The sequence below is a fragment of the Cervus elaphus genome, chromosome 6 (assembly GCF_910594005.1).
Source record: "Cervus elaphus chromosome 6, mCerEla1.1, whole genome shotgun sequence".
NCBI lineage: Eukaryota > Metazoa > Chordata > Mammalia > Artiodactyla > Cervidae > Cervus > Cervus elaphus.
In genome coordinates this window covers 6,717,851-6,738,088 of record NC_057820.1, presented here as the reverse complement: position 1 = coordinate 6,738,088, position 20,238 = coordinate 6,717,851, and the positions used below count along the sequence as shown (strand labels likewise).

Sequence of the window (20,238 nt, the reverse complement as noted above, 5' to 3'; positions counted from 1 at the left end):
TCAAAAAGACATTCTTACAAGTTAAAATTTAATTTAAATAAAAGAAATGCCTATTTCATAAAACTGAATAAAATCAATTGGCCAACAGGATTTAATTAGATATTTGGGAAATGTAATCATGTTTATGAGAAACTTTTGTGAACTGCAAGGTATTAGAAAAATGCACATGCTTGTTGCCAACTGTATGCCCAGATGAAGAAGAAATGGCATTTATACAGAAGGATAGAGGTTTTTCATCCATCTCAGCTAAGCTGCACCACTGCCTTCGTGCTGAACTTTGGGTAACATCCTCATTTTACAATGAGAGCAAAAGTCAGGGGATGTCACGCCCAAGATCAAGTTGCAGTGTCAGGGTTCAGATCCAGACCAATCGGACCACAAGGAGGCCACATCCTGTCCACCACACAGCCTTCTGCAGGCAGTGGGAGGAGCTGACAGTCCAGTAGGGAGTGAAACAAATCAGGTGAACAAATCTGAGAGCCAGGCAACTCCCAAGTCTACCATCGGTTCAGAGAAGAGAACAATTCCATCCCATGGATTTATCATCTAACACCTCGCTTCCAGTGAGAATTAACGTGCTCCATTCTAAATATATCAATTCACAGAAGAGAGGTGCTGAGCGATCAAAGGGAAATCAAACAAGGTCTCTACCCTCAGGAAGCTCACCCTTCAGTGAGACAGATAATAAACAAGGAATTTCAGTAGAGGGGATAAGCATTCCTGCAGGGAAAGCCCAGGGATTGGTGGGGGCATACAAGTAAGTGTGGGTGGGCATGTGACAACTTTGTGCAGTCCTCACACAGGGTCCGATACAGCAGAGCACCTTCCAGGGAGCTCAAACACCCTCTCAAAGTGGACAGTACACCCTCTCAAAGTGGACAGTGCACCCTCTCAAAGTGGACAGTGCACCCTCCCCTGGCCAGGAGAGCCAGTCCCTTGAGAATCTGAGCAACCAGAGAGTCAGAGACAGGAGGATCTCGGAGGGCTTTTCATCACAGCTGCCCATGCTAAAGACTGTACTTTAAACTTTTGTTCCTGTCGTTGTTATTGTTTAGCCACTAAGTCGTGTCTGACTGTTTTGCAACACCATGGACTATATCCCACCAGGCTCCTCTGTCCATGGGATTTCCCAGGCAGGAACACTGGAGTGGGTTGCCATTTCCTTCTCCAGGGCATCTTTCCAACCCAGGAATTGAACCCATGTCTCCTGCATTAGCAGGTTGTTTCTTTAACACTGAGACACCCCGGAAGACCAACCTTTGGTTTTAGCCATTGTTTATACAGCATATCCACGTTTTGTGGTTCTTTCATTTAGATTTTAAATTCTCTTTCAATCATTATTTCTCACCGGTCTGTCTAAAGTAATTATATTTACTTCATAAGTCATGGATTATGGTTATGGCTTTAAAAGATTTCTTAACTTTTATTCACCTTTCTGATTTTCCTTGACCGGAGAGGAAAACATAACAAAAAGTGAATGCATCCTGAAGTGAGACAGTGTTAGATTCACATCCCAGCTTTGTGACTCATGAGATGAGGGACCAGGAGAAATTTCTCCTCTTTGCTGAGCCCCACATCCATCATCTAGGATTGTGGGCTCTGATATCTTGCTTAATCTTTACCAGAAACCATCCTTTATAGGACTGTGGTTAAGATTAAGCACGGTATCAGACCTAAAGCTCTTAATGGCTTCACAGAAAGGCCTGTCTGGATGAATGAAAATTCAAGGAGAAGTACAAAAAGAATTTTAAAGAAAGAAAAATGCGCCATTCTCTCAGGATGAAACTTTATGCCAGAGAGTCCATAACTTAATGGGTCAAACCAAGGTGTCTTATGCAGTGAGCAGCAGCTTGCTCCATGTTCTTTATAGTCTGTGATATTATAAAACCGCAGGCTCTTATGAGAAGTTGGGATAAGCCAAAAAAATTGATCTTTCTTTTTCCATTAGAGTTCTAAACCAATAAAAGTATAGAGAAAATGCGATACAAAGAGGGGTCATTTATAAATTAATAGAGGCTTGAGGGACATACCAATCAATTGCAGTGTATGAAATAACTGTCATCTAATTCAAAATATTATACTAATTTTTTGAGATTCTGAAAGACATTTGAAACTTACTGATATTTGACATTATTCAGGAATTGCTGTGATAATTGTATGGTAATTATGCCTTTTTATATCCTCTTTTAGAAATACATACTGAAATATTTACAGATGAAATGATGTCTAAGCTCAGAATACTAATGAAGAGGCAAATAGTTGAGAACATAGACAAAACCAGATTGACAATAACTTAATGGTAATTGAAGCTAGGTAGGTGATGGGTTCATGGTATATTATTCTTCTAATATTACTTATATTTGAAACTTTCCTTAAAAGATCTTTTTAATATAGATAAAAATATCACCTATCTCCTGATAAAGATGAAGTTGGAGAGTGTGGCTTAAATGCGCAACTCATGGGCTGCCCACTGAGCCCTTGAATCAAGCAGGGGTGAGCCCTGAGCACTCACAGGCCTCTTGGTGCACCAGCCCGTTAGAGTAGCTCACGGTGGTCCTCAGTCTGGGGTCTTGGGTTCCGTTCCTATGGAGCCTCCGCCTTTGTCTCTGTCCCAGTGGCCCTTCCAAACTCAATCGGCCATGTTGCAAATGTGAGCTGGTGAATACCAGGTAGATGAGGCCAGGATAGCAGGCCACATGAATCCGTCCTTCTCATCCTTGGAAAAGAATCCACAGCACGACACACGCTGTGTTAGGGAGGGCGGGTAGCGAGACTCCACAGTGTCATCTTTGCACATTCAGGTGGTGAGTGGAAAGATAATCAGAGGGGGATCGATTACATCAGAAGAAAAACAGGAACATTTCATCGAGAGATGAATGGATAAAGAAGTTGTGGTACATACATACAGTGGAATAGTACTCAGCCATAAAAAGGAACGAAACTGAGCCAGCTCCAGTGAGGCAGATGAACCTAGAGCCCATTATACAGAGTGCCATAAGTCAGAAAGAGAAAAACAAATGTTCTGTATTAGCGTACACATATGGAATCTAGAAAAATGGTACTGGTGAACCTATTTGCACGGCAGGGATAGAGGTGAGATGCAGAGAGTGGACTTGTGGACACAGTACAGGTGAGGGGAGAGTGGGACGAACGAGAGAGCGTGACACACACACCATCACGGGTAAAGCAGCTAGTGGGAAAAGCTGCTCTACAACACGGGGGATGCAGCTCAGTGCTGTGATGACTTAGGGGGTAGGCAGGGGGTAGGGGTAAGGGAGGTTCAAGAGGGTGTGGACTTACGTACACCTGTGGCTGATTCACACGGATATATGGCAGAAACCAACGCAACACTGGAAACCAGTCATCCTCCAATTAAAAATAAATTTAAAATCATAAAAGAGGGAGCAGATATATGTATACTTAGAGCTGATTCACGCTGTTGTTCAGCAGAAACTAACACAGCATTATAAAGCAGTTATCCTCCAATTAAAAAATAGAAATGTTTAATTCGTAGAAATAAAAGAGTGAGATCTGCATTTTAGAAAAATGTGTACCAGCCAGAGAGGCTTCATGGAGAGAGACAATGGAACGTGGAAGGAAGGCAGCAGAGCTGAGAAATATTTTATCTTCTTAGCACAAAAGTGAAGTGACCCAGGAATACAGGGGAAGCTCGATCACTTGGAGCAGAGGGTTCGACTGAGACCGTATTGTATATTCGTAATCTATGGATGCCCTGGCAATGGGGCCTTCATCTCACGGTGATGGCATGATAATGAGACACACTGCAGTAATCAGCTTCAGAACTATAGGCGGTCCTGTTGACCCCATTTTGGGAGAAGGTCTGTGAAGGAGATAGATAGGGCTCAGCAACTAACAAAAAAAAAAAAAAAAATGAAGGTCCTAAAAGAAAGCCTTTGAGCGATTCACCAAGTAATAGATTTGACCCGATACCCTAGAGTACTTCGGGGTATAATGCTTTTCCTACTGACTTTGAAGTTGATGCAGATAATAAGCCATCTGGTGGTTTGTCCAAATTATCTCACCTTTCTACCTGATGCTGTTGCTCTCTGAAATAACTTGAACCAGGAAGAAGAGGAAGCCTATTCTCTAAAACTAACCTGTATTAGTTTGAAATAGAAGCACTTGCAGTACCCTGATGCTTTGTCATCAGCCTCTCTCCCACAGACGATTAGGTCAGGCAAGAAGACAGGATGCCGATAACTTGCCAAATAGGGTATGATCTGGTCTCCATGGAGACCAGAGCAGCACGACTCAACCCTCCACTCTGACGTGGATGCTCTGGACTAGAACAGTGATCAGCAGAGACAAAGGGGCTGGTTATCTGGGAGTGAGCACCCTGTGTTGCTGTTTTTACTTGGCTTTCTCTTCCCCGATTCCAGGTCTATGAGACCGCTGGACACAGTGGTACCACCTTGCTGGCGGAAGTGTTTCTGCCCATCCCTGAAACCACCGTTGTCAGCGGAAGGGCTCCCATTGAGGAAGTGGAGTTTAGCAGTAACCAGCACGTGACCCTGGACCATGAGGGAGTCGGAAGTGGTACGAAAGGCCTCAGCGGTTCACGGAATCACTGTCAGATTTGAACATCTGTTTTTTTTCTTCCCTTATCAGACAACCAGACAATTCCAACATTGCTATCAGAAGTTCAAATGAAAGCAATAATCACATATGATTTTTCGCAAAGTAATTTTTACACACCATGGGCGACCAGTAAATTCATGTAACTGTACAAGTGTAAAGTAGTTTGGCCACGTGAATTAAGGGCCTTTAGATTGCCTTTGTGGAGAAGGAAATGGCAACCCACTCCAGTACGCTTGCCTGGAAAATCCCAGGGATGGGGGAGCCTGGTGGGCTGCCGTCTATGGGGTTGCACAGTCAGACACAACTGAAGCGACTTAGCAGCAGCAGTAGCAGCAGATTGCCTTTGACACCTTAATTCAACTTCTAGGAATCTTTCCTGAAAAAATAATTTAAAATGAAGATAAAACTTTGTGCATAAAAAAAAAAAAGTACATCATAGTGTTATCTGTAAGGTGGAAAATTTTGAAATAAAATAATGGTAATGGGGATATTATTAAATAATATTCTCTCATCTCTCATTCTCTCATGGACTTTTTCACTCTGTCAACCATGTTTTTTTTTAACCTCTCTTTAATATACTTGACATCTCTTTCTTCCACTTCTGTATTCTGTGTAATTTCTTTAAATCAGTCTTCCAAATCATGAATTCACTTTCTGGCTATGTCCAGTCATCGAAACTCATCACTGAGTTCCTCATTTCAATGACTGTATTTTTCACCTCTGGAAATCCTATTTAGTTTTTTTTACAATCAGTTCTGACAACCTTGGGTCATTTTCTGGTACTCTCAATCACTTATTTTATTCATTCATTCATTCCTTCATTCTCTGTGTGTGTGAGTCGCTCAGTTGTGTCCAACTCTTTGCAACCCCTTGGACTGTAACTGGCCAGGCTCCTCTGTCCATGGCATTTCCCAGGCAAGAAGATTTTTCAGTATTCTGTATCTGGCATTCCAACACCTTTCTGCTTATTGGTCTGATTCTGTTTCCTCGCATGCCTGGTGATTTTTTATTGTGAGTGCATATCTGGATGCAAGAATTCCTTGAGTCCCAAATCTGATCACCAGTCTAAAAGTCTGGAGATCTAAGCTTTTAGTTCCAACTCTGTTACTGACAAACTGTGTGACCCTAGTAATCATGGAACCTCTTTGACTATCATCTTCCTCATTCATAAGAGGGGTCTAATAATACCTCCCTTAAATGTCTTGTGGGCTTATTTTGAAGATCAAGATGCAGTGTTCAGTATGAAGGAAAGATTTTTTTTTAAGTCATAAAATAAAATAAGTACACTTTATTTATTTTTATTTTGGCTGCACTGGGTCTTCATTGCAGCATTCCAGCTCTTCATTGCAACACACAGGCCTACTTACCCTGTGGTATGTGGGATCTTAATTCCCTGACCGGGAGTCAAACCCATGTCCCCTGTATTGGAAGGCAGATTCTTAACCACTGGACCACCAGGGAAGCCCCTGAAGGAAAGCTGTTTGGAAAACACAAAGATGCTATTATAGGGTTAACAGTGGTGTTGTTTTGTGTTAATATCAATAATATTAACTGGGACTCCAGAACAAGTAGTTCCTATGAAAGTGAAAGTCGCTCAGTCGTGTCCGACTCTTTGCAACCCCGTGGACTATACAGTCCATAGAATTCTCCAGGCCAGAATAATGGAGTGAGTAGCCTTTCCCTTCTCCAGGGGACCGTCCAAGCCCAGGGATTGAACCCAGGTCTCCTGCATTGCTGGCGGGTTCTTTACCAGCTGAGCCACCAGGAAAGCCTATGTTTCATGCTTAAAAATCTTTTCTTCTTTTACATGATTAATGTCCTGTCCGGAGACTTTTTGTCATTAATGTTGAATCAGTGGGAGCCCAGTCAGTGAGGCTTTGAAGTCTCTAGCATAGCTGAGTGACAGCATGTGAGGAGTGGTCAGTGCCTGCCAGGTCTGTCTGAGGCTTTGCAGGTTTTTCCTCACTTGACATGCTGTTTCTCATTCCAGGCATGCTCTCACCTGAGGGCCTTTGCATCGTTCTTTCTGCCAAGAAGGCTCTTTCCCAAGATACCTACATGCCTCCCTTCCGCTTTCTTCAGGCCTTTCGTTATTCAGAAGGGACCTCTCATGGAGCCTTCCTTTGCCACTTAACATTGGAAAGTTCAACCCCTGCCTCCTCCTAAAACATATATTTTCTAACACTTTTCATACTTTTTTCTCTTTTGCACTTACTACTCTCCAACATGGGGTTTCCCTGGTGGCTCAGTGGTTAAAAATCTGCCTGCAGTGCAGGAGACTCGGGTTGGATCCCTGGGTGGGGAAGATCCCCTGAAGAAGGAAATGGCAACCCACTCCAGTATTCTTGCCTGGAGAATCCCATGGACAGAGGAGCCTGGTGGGCTACAGTCCATGGGGTCACAAGAGGTGGACACAATTTAGTAACTAAATCATCACCACCACCACTCTCTAACATGCCAGCCTCATCTCTTATTTATCACATCTATAATCTGTCTTTCTTCAGTTCAGTTCAGTTCAGTTCAGTCGCTCAGTCATGTCCAACTCTTTGCGACCCCATGAACCACAGCACGCCAGGCCTCCCTGTCCATCACCAACTCCCGGAGTCCACCCAAACCCATGTCCATCAAGTCGGTGATGCCATCCAACCATCTCATCCTCTGTTGTCCCCTTCTCCTCCTGCCCTCAATCTTTGCCAGCATCAGGGTCTTTTCCAATGAGTCAGCTCTTTGCATCAGGTGGCCAAAGTATTGGAGTTTCAGCTTCAACATCATTCCTTCCAGTGAACACCCAGGACTGATCTCCTTTAAGATGGACTGGTTGGATCTCTTTGTAGTCCAAGGGACTCTCAAGAGTCTTCTCCAACACCACAGTTCAGAAGCATCAATTCTTCTGTGCTCAGCTTTCTTTATAGTCCAACTCTCACATCCATACATGACCCTTGACTAGACGGACCTTTGTTGGCAAAGTAATGTCTCTGCTTTTTAATATGCTGTCTATGTTGGTCATAACTTTCTTTCCAAGGGGTAAGCGTCTTTTAATTTCATGGCTACAATCACCATCTGCAGTGATTTTGGAGCCCAGAAAAATAAAGTCTGACACTGTTTCCACTGTCTCACCATCTATTTCCCATGAAGTTACGGGACCAGATGCCATGATCTTAGTTTTCTGAATGTTGAGCTTTAAGCCAACTTTTTCACTCTCCTCTTTCACTTTCATCAAGAGGCTCTTTAGTTCTTCTTCACTTTCTGCCATAAGGGTGGTGTCATCTGCATATCTGAGGTTGTTGATATTTATCCTGGCAATCTTGATTCCAGCTTGTGCTTCCTCCAGCCCAGCGTTTCTCATGATGTACTCTGCATATAAGTTAAGTAAGCAGGGTAACAATATAGAGCCTTGACGTACTCCTTTTCCTATTTGGAACCAGTCTGTTGTTCCATGTCCAGTTCCAACTGTTGCTTCCTGACCTGTGTTTCCTACTTGAATGTAAATTCCGTGAGGTCAGGGATTCCTATCAGTTTTCTTTGCTGCTGTCTTGGTAACTAGAATAGTGCCTGGCATGAAGTAGGGGCTCAAATAGATATCTACTGAACTAATGAAGGAGTGTCTTCACAGTAATCCTTAAAAGGGGGTGCTATCATTATTATTATAGTATGGGCTTCCCTGATAGCTCAGGAAAGAATCCACCTGCAATGCAGGAGACCCCAGTTCGATTCCTGGGTCGGAAAGATACACTGGAAAAAGGAAAGGCTATCCACTCCAGTATGCTGGCCTGGAGAATTCCATGGACTGCATACTCCATGGGGGGGTCACAAAGAGTAGGACACGACTGAGCAACTTTCACTTTCATTATTATTAACTCCATTTTATACATAGCGAAACTAAGGTTCAGAGAAGTTAAGCGATTTGTCCATGGTCACACAGCTGTTAAGTGGCAGAATACATATGCAGTTGGTCCCAGTGCGGAGCACATCACTGATCATAATGCTACACTCTGCTATCAGAGATACAGCTGAGGGGCCTACTGTGTCATCACCTGAAGTTCAAGGTTGTTGATTTGAATGATGTGTTCCATCCCCCCACCCCCATTTGTCTGCTCTCTGATTTGCCTTCTCACTAGCATGGGGCTCACTCCCTCTTTCTAAACAGCATCCTTTTTCATCCGCTGCTTCCTCAGGAGTGCCCTTCTCATTTGAAGCTGACGGTAGTAATCAACTGATTCTAATGACCTCGGGGAAAGTGTCCAACAGCGTGGCGTGGGCCATTGGAGAAAACGGAATTCCTTTAATTCCTCCGTTGTCGCAGCAGAATATTGGATTCAGAAGGTAACGTGCGGCTAGAACAGCCGGTGAACAAGGACAGCATTGGCGTTAGCACGATTCAGTGGGGAAAAGGCTTTGCAGTCTCACAGTCTTTCCTTTTATTACCATGTGCCAGTATTTTCAGGGTTTTGTGTGTGTGTGTTCTTATGATAAAAAGTAAAATGCTAATACCCTAACAAATCCCGGATGTTTGTCAGCATCAGATACACTGAAAAGCACTTTCCCCTATCTAGTCTTCCCCAGTATGTCTGTGAAGTATTTTCGCAGTTTTACAGCCGGGCAGAGTACATGGCATGTGTTGTTGCTGCTGTTCAGTCGCTAAGTCGTGTCCCCCTCTCTGTGACCCCGTGGACTGCAGCTCACCAGGCTTCCCTGTCCTGCACTGTCTCCAGGAATTTGCTCACGTTCATGCCCATTGCGTCAGTGATGCCGTCCAAACATCTCATCCTCTGCTGCCCTCCTGCCTTCAGTGTTTCCCAGCATCAGGGTCTTTTCCAATGAGCCGGCTCTTCGCATCAGGTGGCCAAAGTATTGGAGCTTCAGCATCAGTCCTTCCAGTGAATGCTGGCATGGCATATAGTTGTATATATTTGGCCCTCAGTCAGAGATTGCTGTAAAATATGGCTGATGTCGAAACTTCTGGGTGTATGAAAGGCCCTATTGTCAGTCCCCTTCCTTGACTGCTAGCTGTCGGTTTCCCTCAGAACAGCAGGAAGGGACTCACTCCAGACGGACGGGCCACCCCTGTTAGTGGTTGATGTTCATCCAGGCAGCCTGGACTCTGGAGCCAGGTGCCTGGGTTCCAGGCTTGCTTCTGTCAATCCCCAGTGGATGTGTCTTGAGTGGATCATTTTACTGTCGTGGCCTCAGAGGCTCCATAAAATGAAAGGACGTTTCTTTTTTTTTTTTTTAATTTATTTATTTTGGCTGCACCAAGTCCTCGTTGCAGTGTTCAGGCTCTTAGCTGTGATGGGATCTAATTCCCTCACCAGGGATCGAACCCAGGCCTCTTGCCTTGGGAGCAGGGAGTCTTAACCGCTGGACCACCAGGGAAGTCCCAAAAGGACTTATCTTGATCATCAAGAAGATACATTACAAGTCACACAGTGTCATTTCCAACACATGGAAAAACAGAGGAACAGGGTCGGTTTTGTTCCCTTTATGCCCTCGCCTTCCAATGTAAACACCTGGATCCATGTGATAATAACAATGAGGTCTTTCTCAGCCAGGAGCCTGGCAGCATTTCCAGGGGAGGCTTGTTTACGCCTTTATGTACAAGCCTCCTGTACTTTGTCTCATTGAGTTTCCTGCCGAGGTTAAAGCTCCAGCTCCTCAGGAGAGAAGGAAACACAGCGTGAGGGACGGGAGACACAGCCCTGTTAATAAAGGCCCAGCTCAACCATGATGACCACCTAGCCCCTTTGGAATTCAGTCGTGTCCAAAGTTGGGGCTTAAGTTAGTTGCATAGAGGTTTCTTCTCTTTGATTTTAGCCTCAGGCCCAAGTGGTCCCCAGGTACCTGGGAGGTGGGGCCTTTGGGGCATCCTACACCAGGTACTCTGGTCTGGATCCAGTAACTCAGGAGACTGTTGCAGAGACGCAGGGTCACATTTGCATTCCTTCTAATTATGCATCTTTTTCCCCCAGTTGTACTGAGATTTAATTGACATGTAACATTGTATAAGTTTAAGGTATACAACAAAATGATTTGATATTTCTAGATATTGCGAAATGACTTTCACAATAAGTTTGAGTAACATCCATTGACACACATTAGAGATTTTTTTTCTCCACCTTGGGCTGAGAAATTTTAAGATCTACTCTCTTAGCAATCCCCAAGTGTACAATAGAGTATTAGTAGCTACACTCATATAGTCATACACAGATTGAAGGCAGGAGGAGAAGGGAGTGGCAGAGGATGAGATGGTTAGATAGCACCACCAAACTCACTGGACATGAATGTGAGCAAACTCCGGGAGGTGGTGAAGGACAGGGAAGCCTGGGGTGCTGCAGTCCATGGGGTTGCAAAGAGACGGACACGACTGAGCGACTGAACAGCAGTAGCTATAGACACCACGCTGTACATTAGAGTCCCAGAACTTATCCATCTTACAACTGGAAGTTTGTGCTCAGGAGTGGCTTCATCCGTTATCCACCCCCCTGACCTCTGGCTCCACCAATCTTTTCTCTGTTTCTACATGTTTGGTTATTTTAGATTCCAGGTAAAAGTGAGATCATCTCACTTAGCATAATGCCTCAATGTCCATCCATGTTACAAATGGCAGGATTTCCTTCTTTTATGACTGAATTTTATATATATATATATATGTATATATATACACACACACATATCACATTTTACTTATCCACGTGTCCATTGATGGACACTTCGGTGGTTTCCATGTCTTGGCTGTTATAACTGATTCTGCAGTAAGCATGGGGGTGCAGAGACCTCTCCAGGACATTGACTTTGTTTACTTCGGATGTATCCCGAGAAGTCAGATCGCAGGAGCATGTGGTTGCTCTACTTTTAACTTCTTGAGCCTCCATGCTGTTTTTCACAGTGGCTGCACCAACTTACATTCCCACCAACAGTGCACAAGGAATTCCCTTCTCACATCCTTGCCAGCACTTGTTATTGCTTGCCTTTTATGACAGCCATTCTGACAAGTGTGAGGTGACATTTCGTTGTGGTTTTGATTTGCATTTCCCTGATGACTGGGCATCTTTTCATGTGTCCATTGGCCATCTGTATGTCTTTGGGAAAATGTTCATTCAGATCCTTTACCCATTTGTTAATCAGATTGTTTGTTTTGTCGCTATTGAGTTGAATGAGTTCCTCATATTTTTTGGATGTTTTTATGCTTTATTAGACACATGCTTTGAAAATATTTTCTGCCACCATTCATGCTTTTTTATTACCCTTATGACATATTTAATAGCAACCATCAGGTAAGGACAAATGGCAGAAGTCCTTCCTACCATCAGATTTTCCTTCACAGAGCAGGGCTGACCCTGTGGTCCTGTGGTCCTGATGCAGACTGCTCTGTGATGAAGTCTGTCTCAAGGAATCAACTTCTGTTTTCAGCGCTTTGAAGAGAGCAGATGCCATCTCCTCTATCGGCACGTCAGGACTGACAGACATGAAGAAGTTGGCCAAGTGGGCGGCAGAGTCCAAGCTCGACCCCAACGACCCCAGCAACGGCCCCCTGATGCAGCTGATCTCGGTAACGCGGCAGGAGGCCTGGGCGCACACCACTTCTCCACTCGGTGTGGTAACCACAGAAAGGGCAGGGCTTTTTACACAGGTCCCCTTTCGCGCTACGTTCTCCTAAGCCAGAGTGTGTAAGAACGTGAGGGCTGGGTTGAATGACAGGTTTAAATTCTAGCTCTGCACCTACTGACTGTTGGGAGCAAGACAAACGTGGTCCGAAGCCCGTGATGCCCTCACAGTGTCATCGGGAGGAAATGAGCTGCTGGGTGTCAGCCCCTAGCTGTCCACACACAGCATGCAGGAAGCACCAGGTACTGCTGAGGTTACGGGGCTTCCCAGGTGGCGCTAGTGGTAAAGAACCCTAAATGGTAATCTAAATAATCATCCAACCAGAAAACTAGCAAAACCACCATTTCTGAAGACACCCCAGTGCAGGAGAAATAAGCAATGCAGGTTTGAGCCCTGGGTTGGGAAGATCCCCTGGAGGAGGGCATGGCAACCCACTCCAATATTCTTGCCCGAAGAATCTCATGGACAGAGGAGCCTGGTGGGCTACAGTCCATGGGGTCCCGAAGAGTCAGGCATGACTGAAGTGACTGAGCACGCATGCACGCACGTTGTGGTTACTCTTACTTCTAACCTCCGTAAAACCCCTACGGAAAAGTTTCGCTTCGCCCCTTCCGTGGAGAGACACTGAGCTCAGCCTCTCGGGATTCCTTGCTCCAGGGCACGTAGCTGGTGAGGTCGCGGCTCCCAGTAGATGCGGTTTCAGGGCATTTGCTCTTTCCACGTCACCTTGAAGGGCTGATGGGGCATCTTCAGAAATGGTGGTTTTGTTCATTTTCTTGTTGGGTGATTAATTAGATTACCATTTAGGTGTCACTTAAATATTTTTGAGATAAATTGCTTGTATCTATCATAACATTCAAAATTCTTTCTTTGGTGAATTTATGCATAAAATGGCACATTAGTTAGTAAATGATTTCTCTTGGTATCAAAGACAGTTGCTTTTGCTCCCAAGTTCATAGTTTCCACTGAAACCTAATAAATAAGTATTTGATCCAGAAGGTGTCCATAGCAGCACGTTCTGTGATCACATTTCTTAGTTCATCGGGTTAACTCTAACCAGGATGAAAACTTTCATGTTCCTCTAGTGATTCTAAGAGAAGTCCCAAAGCAAGCTTCAGCTTATTCTGATTTTTATCTTTATAAAATCTCCTTCCAACATGATACTTAGTGCAGACAGAGCGTTACTAGAAAGAACAGGCCATATTACCTGAAGTGTAGCCTATTCCATGTAAAAGTCTCAAATTTTGTTTCAGTGACTTGCCCTAAACTGACAATATTTAGAGTGCATATGTCCCCTTCATTAGCTTTCCTGATGACTCAGATGGTAAAGAATCTGCCTACAACACAGGAGACCCAAGTTCAGACCCAATTTGGGCAGACTCAGGGCAGACTCCTGCCTACAATACAGGAGACCCTGGGTTGGGAAGATGCCCTGGAGAAGGAAATGGCTACCCACTCCAGTATTCTTGCCTGGAGAATCCCATGGAGGGCTACAGTCCATGGGATCACAAAAAGTCGGACACAGCTGAGTGACTAAATGCTTGCTCCCCTTCAGGTTTCTTCTTTTTAACTATTTGCTTCCCAGAGAAGGACAAAACACAGGGTTTGCCTTCCTGTTGCTGTTCAGTTGCTCAGTCACGTCCAGCTCTTTGCGACCCCACAGACTGCAGCATGCCAGGCTTCTCTGTCCTTTACCATCTCCTGGAGTTTGCTCAAGCTCATGTCCATTGCGTCGGTGAGGCCATCCCACCACCTCATCCTTGCCTTCCTGACTAGCCTCTTTTATGAACCAGGATTGTCACCGCAGGATCACCTTTCCCATTGCAAAGCCCCAGCAGATCTCTGCTCTCGGAGTCTCTGTCTCTGCAGGTCAAGGCTGCAGCTGACACAGCTCCCAGCAGAGGAGTGGACGCCTGGGCAGAGGGCAGCCCAGATCTGCTCGTCCCCTCTGGCTTGCTGAAGCTGTGCTTTTTATGCTGGTGCCTGGGTCCGTCTCCGGTTCACTTTTCCTAACGACCAAGGCCACCAAGTGGTGTCCAAGAACAAGGCAGCATGGCCGTGGAGCCAAGTGAAGCTGACGGACTGACTCTGGGGCCCTTGTTTACGTGCAGAGTGGAAGAAAGTGAAAGTGAAAGTCACTCAGTCGTGTCCGACTCTTTGCAACCCCATGAATCCATGGGATTCTCCAGGCCAGAATACTGGAGTGGGCAGCCTTTCCCTTCTCCAGGGATCTTCCCAACCCAGGGATCAAACCCAGGTCTCTCGCATTGCAGGCAGATTCTTTACCAGCTGGGCCACAAGAGAAGTCCATTTATGTGCATAAATATAGTCTAAAGATTATATTTTTAAAATGTTTTGAAATATATTTAAAATGTTGAAGTGTAAAAAATTAAAATATTTTTAGTAGTAGTAGTTTAGTTGCTAAGTCATGTCTGACTTTTGAGACCCAATGGACTGTAGCCTGCCAGGCTCCTCTGTCTTTGGGATTCTCCAAGCAAGAATACTGAGTGGGTTGCCATTTCCTTCTCCAGAGGAATCTTTCTGACCCAGGAATCAAACCCAAGTCTCCTACGTATTTTTTGCAGTAGGCGTTTGGTAACACACTGATATAACTGACTCATTTATCAGTCTGTTATATTTTCATAACACCTATTAGGGGAGCATGCATACCAGAAATGAACCATTTGCTTTTTATTTCTCTGGAAAAATGATTTGTGGTACTTTTTATAACTATTCAATGGATATAATAGCATCTCCCTCATTGCCATTATAGTTGACTGTGTTTTCTCTTTAAATGAAATAGTGGATGTTTCAAGTCTCTCCATCTAAAACTGTTCAACATTCAACATCATTCCCAAAAGCTCAGGGCCAAGTTTCCTTGGGTGACATCTGCCTGTCACCTAGAGCTTTGTATTTCCTGGTTTTCATAGGTCGCTACCAGTGGTGAATCCTACATCCCTGATTTCTTCCGACTCGAACAGCTCCAACAGGAATTTAACTTTGTTTCGGATGAGGAATTAAATAGATCCAAACGATTCAGGCTTCTTCTTCTTAGAAGCCAAGAGGTGCCAGAGTTCCGACATTATAAGCAAATTCCACTGTATGACCGAGAAATTATGGAAAAGGTATTTCAGGTAAGAGATTGCCTTAGAGGGGTTAATAAAATAATCAAATATTTACTGTGCCATTTTGTTTACTATTATATATATGTAGTTGTCCTTGCAGTGTTCTCAGTAGCAATATTGGTTTCTTCTTTATCGCACTTTACATAGTCTTTTCATTATTTTTCTTGAATCCAATGTTTAAATAATCTCTTTGTCTCAGTCTAATTACATCTAAACTAGGAAAAATTGGGGTTGTAGGGCTGAAGAATCTCTTAAGTGTTAGAGTGGCAAACGGTCCTGCCTTAGTCAGGAATTCAATGCCATTTTTTTCAAATTAATTTATTTACTTATATGGCTGCTTCGGGTCTTCGTTGCAGCCCACAGGATCTTCGTTGCATCATGAGATACCTTTCATTGCACTGCACAAACTCTCTAGTTGTGGCTTGAGGACTTAGTTGCTCCAAAACATGTGGGATCTTAGTTCCCTTGATCAGGATTCAAACCCATGTCCCCTTCATTGCAAGGCAGATTCTTAACTACTGGACCACCAGGGAAGTCTTTCAATGCCATTTTAATTCAATAAGTATTTACTAAGCACAAAACACGGTGGTAAGTGCCACTTGGAAGATAGATGGGTAGGATTTGAACAGCCTGGGTGAGGGGGCAGGAAGTGGGGAACAGGTCTGGTCAGGATGGGGCAGGCCCCTGGAAGCAGAAAGCCTTGGGGGAGGATGGGGTGGGGCAGGGAGCCTTTGAGGAGTTACAGGGAGCAGGCCTGTCTAGGGGGCGGGCCAGGGAAAGCTGGACAAGTTTATGTTTGATGAGGTAAAGAAAGAGCCACTAGAATTTAATATCAGTATGACTTCTTTTTTTTTTTTCCATTTATTTTTATTAGTTGGAGGCTAATTACTTTACAATATTGTAGTGGTTTTTGTCATACATTGACATGAATCAGCCATGGATTTATATGTATTCCCCATCCCGATCCTCCCTCCCACCTCCCTCTCCACCCGGTTCCTCTGGGTCTTCCCAGTGCACCAGGCCCGAGCACTTGTCTCATGCAGCCAGCCTGGGCTGGTGATCTGTTTCACCATAGATAATATGCATGTTTCGATGCTGTTCTCTCGAAACATCCCACACTCACCTTCTCCCACCGAGTCCAAAAGTCTGTTCTGTACATCTGTGTCTCTTTTTCTGTTTTGCATATAAGGTTATCGTTACCATCTTTCTAAATTCCATATATATGTGTTAGTATGCTGTAATGTTCTTTATCTTTCTGGCTTACTTCACTCTGTATAATGGGCTCCAGTTTCATCCATCTCATTAGAATTGATTCAAATGAATTCTTTTTAATGGCTGAGTAATATTCCATAGTGTATATGTACCACAGCTTCCTTATCCATTCGATCAGTATGACTTCTTTAGTTTGTTTTTTTTCACTGTCATTACTCTAGGAGGTGGGTCTGAAAAGATATTGCTGCAATTTATACAAAGAGTATCCTGCCTTACATTTTCCTCTAAGAGTTTTATAGCTCGTGGCCTTACATTTCAGTCTTTGATCAAATGCAGTATAATTTTTCATGCAGAAATTATTCTTGGAGAGATGTCTTTGGTTACTTGGTTCTTCTTTGTATCAGTTTGGACTTGTGATTATAAGTGATAAAAACCCAATTTGAACCAGCTCCTGTACCAGGGGAGTTTATTAGATGATGAAATCACAAAATCGAGCTAAGCGTCTGAGACATCTGAATGACAGGAGCTCGTCTGCCCGTCAGAGCCACCCAAGGAGTGCCAGGCTCCTTCTCCTTCCTGTGGAGGCTTCACGTGGTATGGTGGCTTCATTTTCCCCCACTGCAGACAGATTTCTCTGCTTGATCACTTGGTCACCAGTATCACCCAAGTTCACACCTAGGAGCCTCAGCCAGGAGAGAGAGGTGGGTCCTCTTGTCCCGAGTCTAACAATCTTGGGGACAGGGTCTTCCCTGGTGTCCAGTGGGTAAGAATCTCCTTTGCAAGGCAGAGGATGAGGGTTTGATCTCTGGTCAGGGAACTGAGATCTCACATGCCACAACAAAGACCCCATGTTTTGCAACTAAGACCTGATAATAAAGAAATATTTTTGATGCAGTCAAATAGGAAATAATTAAAAAAGAAAACAACCATCTTGAAGACAGCTCTTGAGCCACCCAGGCTGGGTTAGGAGCCACCCTGGGCATCAGCTATGACCAGAGAAGGACTGAAGGAGAACGTGGCAGCTCCCTGGGGCCCACATGGAATTTTCTTGATAGAAAACAGAGAGGAAAGTACCGCTGCCTAAGAAGAGAAAGCCAAAGGCACCCACTGCTCTCCTCCAAGTTGGTGACCCAGGTCGACTGCAACCAGATCTTAGTTACTCTTTTTGTAATTGCTTTATTTGAAATAGAAAGACAAAAATTAAGCAGGGGCTTTGGCTAAGTCATTTGGGTGAGCTTAGTATCTGGATCTACAGTGACTCGATTATCTCTATGGCCTCTCTTTCTTTCTGCGTGAACTCTGTAATGTGTAAAAACAAATAACGTATATGATGCAAGAAATTTAGAAAAATGGTACTGACGAACCTACTTGCAGGGAAGGAATAGAGACACAGACCTAGAGAACGGACTTTGGACACAGAGGGGGAAGGAGACGGTGGGGCAGATTGAGAGAGGAGATAACTAGTGGGAAGCTGCTATAAAGAACAGGAAACTCAGTCTGACGCTCTGCGATGACCTGGAAGAGTGAGATGCGGGGTGGGGGGAATGCTCAAACGGGAGGGGATGTATGCATACATATAGCTCATTCACACTGTTGTACAGCAGAAACCAACACAAATTGTAAAGCAATTGTACTCCAATTTTTAAAATAATTTTGAAAAAGCATTGTAACTTGTAACTACTTGTAAAGCAGTTCAATCATCTGTTTCCAAATCCTGGATGCTGCATCAGAGATCAACTCTGAACCTGAAGTTCAGAGGGAAGTAGAAGGAAGATTTAGAACCATCATTTGTGACTTAAACCACACAGGACAAATAATTCTCTAGTCTGGACTGTAGCCCACCAGGCTCCTCTGTCCATGGAATTTTCCAGGCAAGAATACTGGAGTGGGTTGCCATGCCTCTCTCCAGGGGATCTTCCCGACCTGGGAAATGAATCCTGGTCTCCTGCATTGTAGACGGCTTCTTTACTGTCTGAGCCACCAGGAAAGCCCAATCTCAAAGAAGGCATGAGAGAGTACGAGTATTTTAAAATCATAGAAGTATTGCTTCCTTTTAATTTTAGGACTATGAGAAACGGTTACGAGACAGAAATGTAATCGAAACCAAGGACCACCTGGATACCCACAGGGCCACAGTAGCCAAGTACTTCCAACAGGTAAGGAAAATCATTTTAAACAGTCCTTGTAGGGGACAAACAGGCAGCATCCTGATGTTGGAGACGGGACATCTCTATCCTCAACCCTTGTCAGCTCATTTTCTCATAATTGTGGTTTACTTGCTCAGCCGTGTTTGACTCTACTGCGACCCTATAGACTGTAGGCCACCAGGCTCCTCTGTCCATGGGATTTCCCAGGCAAGAATACTGGAGTGGGTTGCCATTTCCTTGTTAGGGAGTCCCTCAAAGAATATTCTAGAGTGGAAAATTCTAGGGTCACAATGGCAACATGAATAACCTCTCTCTTCCTTTTAAGACTAGACATAAAGTCACTTATCCTATAGTAGTTGGTAATCCTTTATGGCTTGCCAGGATCCTCTGTCCATGGGATTTTTCAGGCAAGAATCCTGGAGTGGGTTGCCATTTCCTTCTCTAAGGGATCTTTCTGGCCAGGGATCAAACCCACATCTGCATTGGCAGGTGGGTTCCTTACCACTGAGCCACCAGGGAAGCCCTTCTCATAATGACAGATATAAAATTGATTAGCAACTATCTTCATTTTTGTAACAGAGTTACTTGGTTCTCCTTTGTATTAGCTTGGATTCATGATTATAAGTGATAAAAAGTCCAATTTGAACTAGCTCAGGCACCGAAGGGAATGTATTCGTTGATGAAATGCTGAAAACACTAGGGCATGTCTCAGTTCATTATCAGTGGTTCTCTTAAGAGGGGTGTGATTACAAGACACTTACTTTCTAAATCATGATTTTTTAAAAAATATTTGAATGTTTGCTGTGGCAAAACTTGCAAATTTGATTAGATCCCATTTGCTTATTTTTGTTTTTATTTCTATTGCCTTGGAAGACTAACTAAATATAGAATTACCACATGAATGTGTGCATCTTATTACCTTTGTAATAAAAAAGTTTTATAAACCACATCCTCACTGCCCTTCTGCACTAGAAAATCAAAATATTCTTTTGTCCTTCCTTTTAATTAATTTAACTTGTAAGAAATGCTACAATGACTACAGTACATTTTCCCTAGCCAGTTAATCTACCCTGTAGCTCTTGTATAAAAAAAATTTATGACATTTAAGAGAGCCTCCATTTAAAAAATAATTAAGAACTTAATCAGTCTAAATAGGGGAAGAACTTAATCAGTTCTGAATGGGTGTGCTTCGAAGTCTGTTAGTCACTCAGTTGTGTCCAACTCATTGTGACCCCATGAACTCTAGCCCGCCAAGTTCCTCTGTCCGTGGAATTTTCCAGGCAAGAATATTGGAGTGGGTATCCATTCCACTCTCCAGGGGATCTTCCTGACCCAGGGGTCAAACCCAGGTCTTCTGCATTGCAGGCAGATTCTTGACTGTCTGACGCACCAGGGAAGCCCAAAAGTGGAAGTTCCAGTCCCTCAGTCATGTCCCACTCTTTGTGACCCCATGAACTGTAGCCCACCAGGCTCCTCTGTCTATGGAACTTTCAAAGCAAGAATACTGGAGTGAATATCCATTCCTTTCTTCAGGGGGATCTTCCCGACCCAGG

General features: G+C 44.0%; 1 protein-coding gene across 7 annotated transcripts in view; it reads left to right on the top strand.

Annotated features, from left to right (window-relative positions):
- The window catches only part of CC2D2A (coiled-coil and C2 domain containing 2A), a 125,440-nt gene that overhangs the window by 68,865 nt on the left and 36,337 nt on the right, over positions 1 to 20,238 (top strand). For all 7 annotated transcript variants that reach the window (XM_043906160.1, XM_043906155.1, XM_043906156.1 and 4 more), the window contains 5 exons: positions 4,401 to 4,557; positions 8,775 to 8,922; positions 12,007 to 12,145; positions 15,132 to 15,335; positions 18,602 to 18,694. In XM_043906160.1, the coding sequence (XP_043762095.1) occupies positions 4,401 to 4,557; positions 8,775 to 8,922; positions 12,007 to 12,145; positions 15,132 to 15,335; positions 18,602 to 18,694 (741 nt within the window). The remainder of the gene's footprint in view (positions 1 to 4,400; positions 4,558 to 8,774; positions 8,923 to 12,006; positions 12,146 to 15,131; positions 15,336 to 18,601; positions 18,695 to 20,238) is intronic.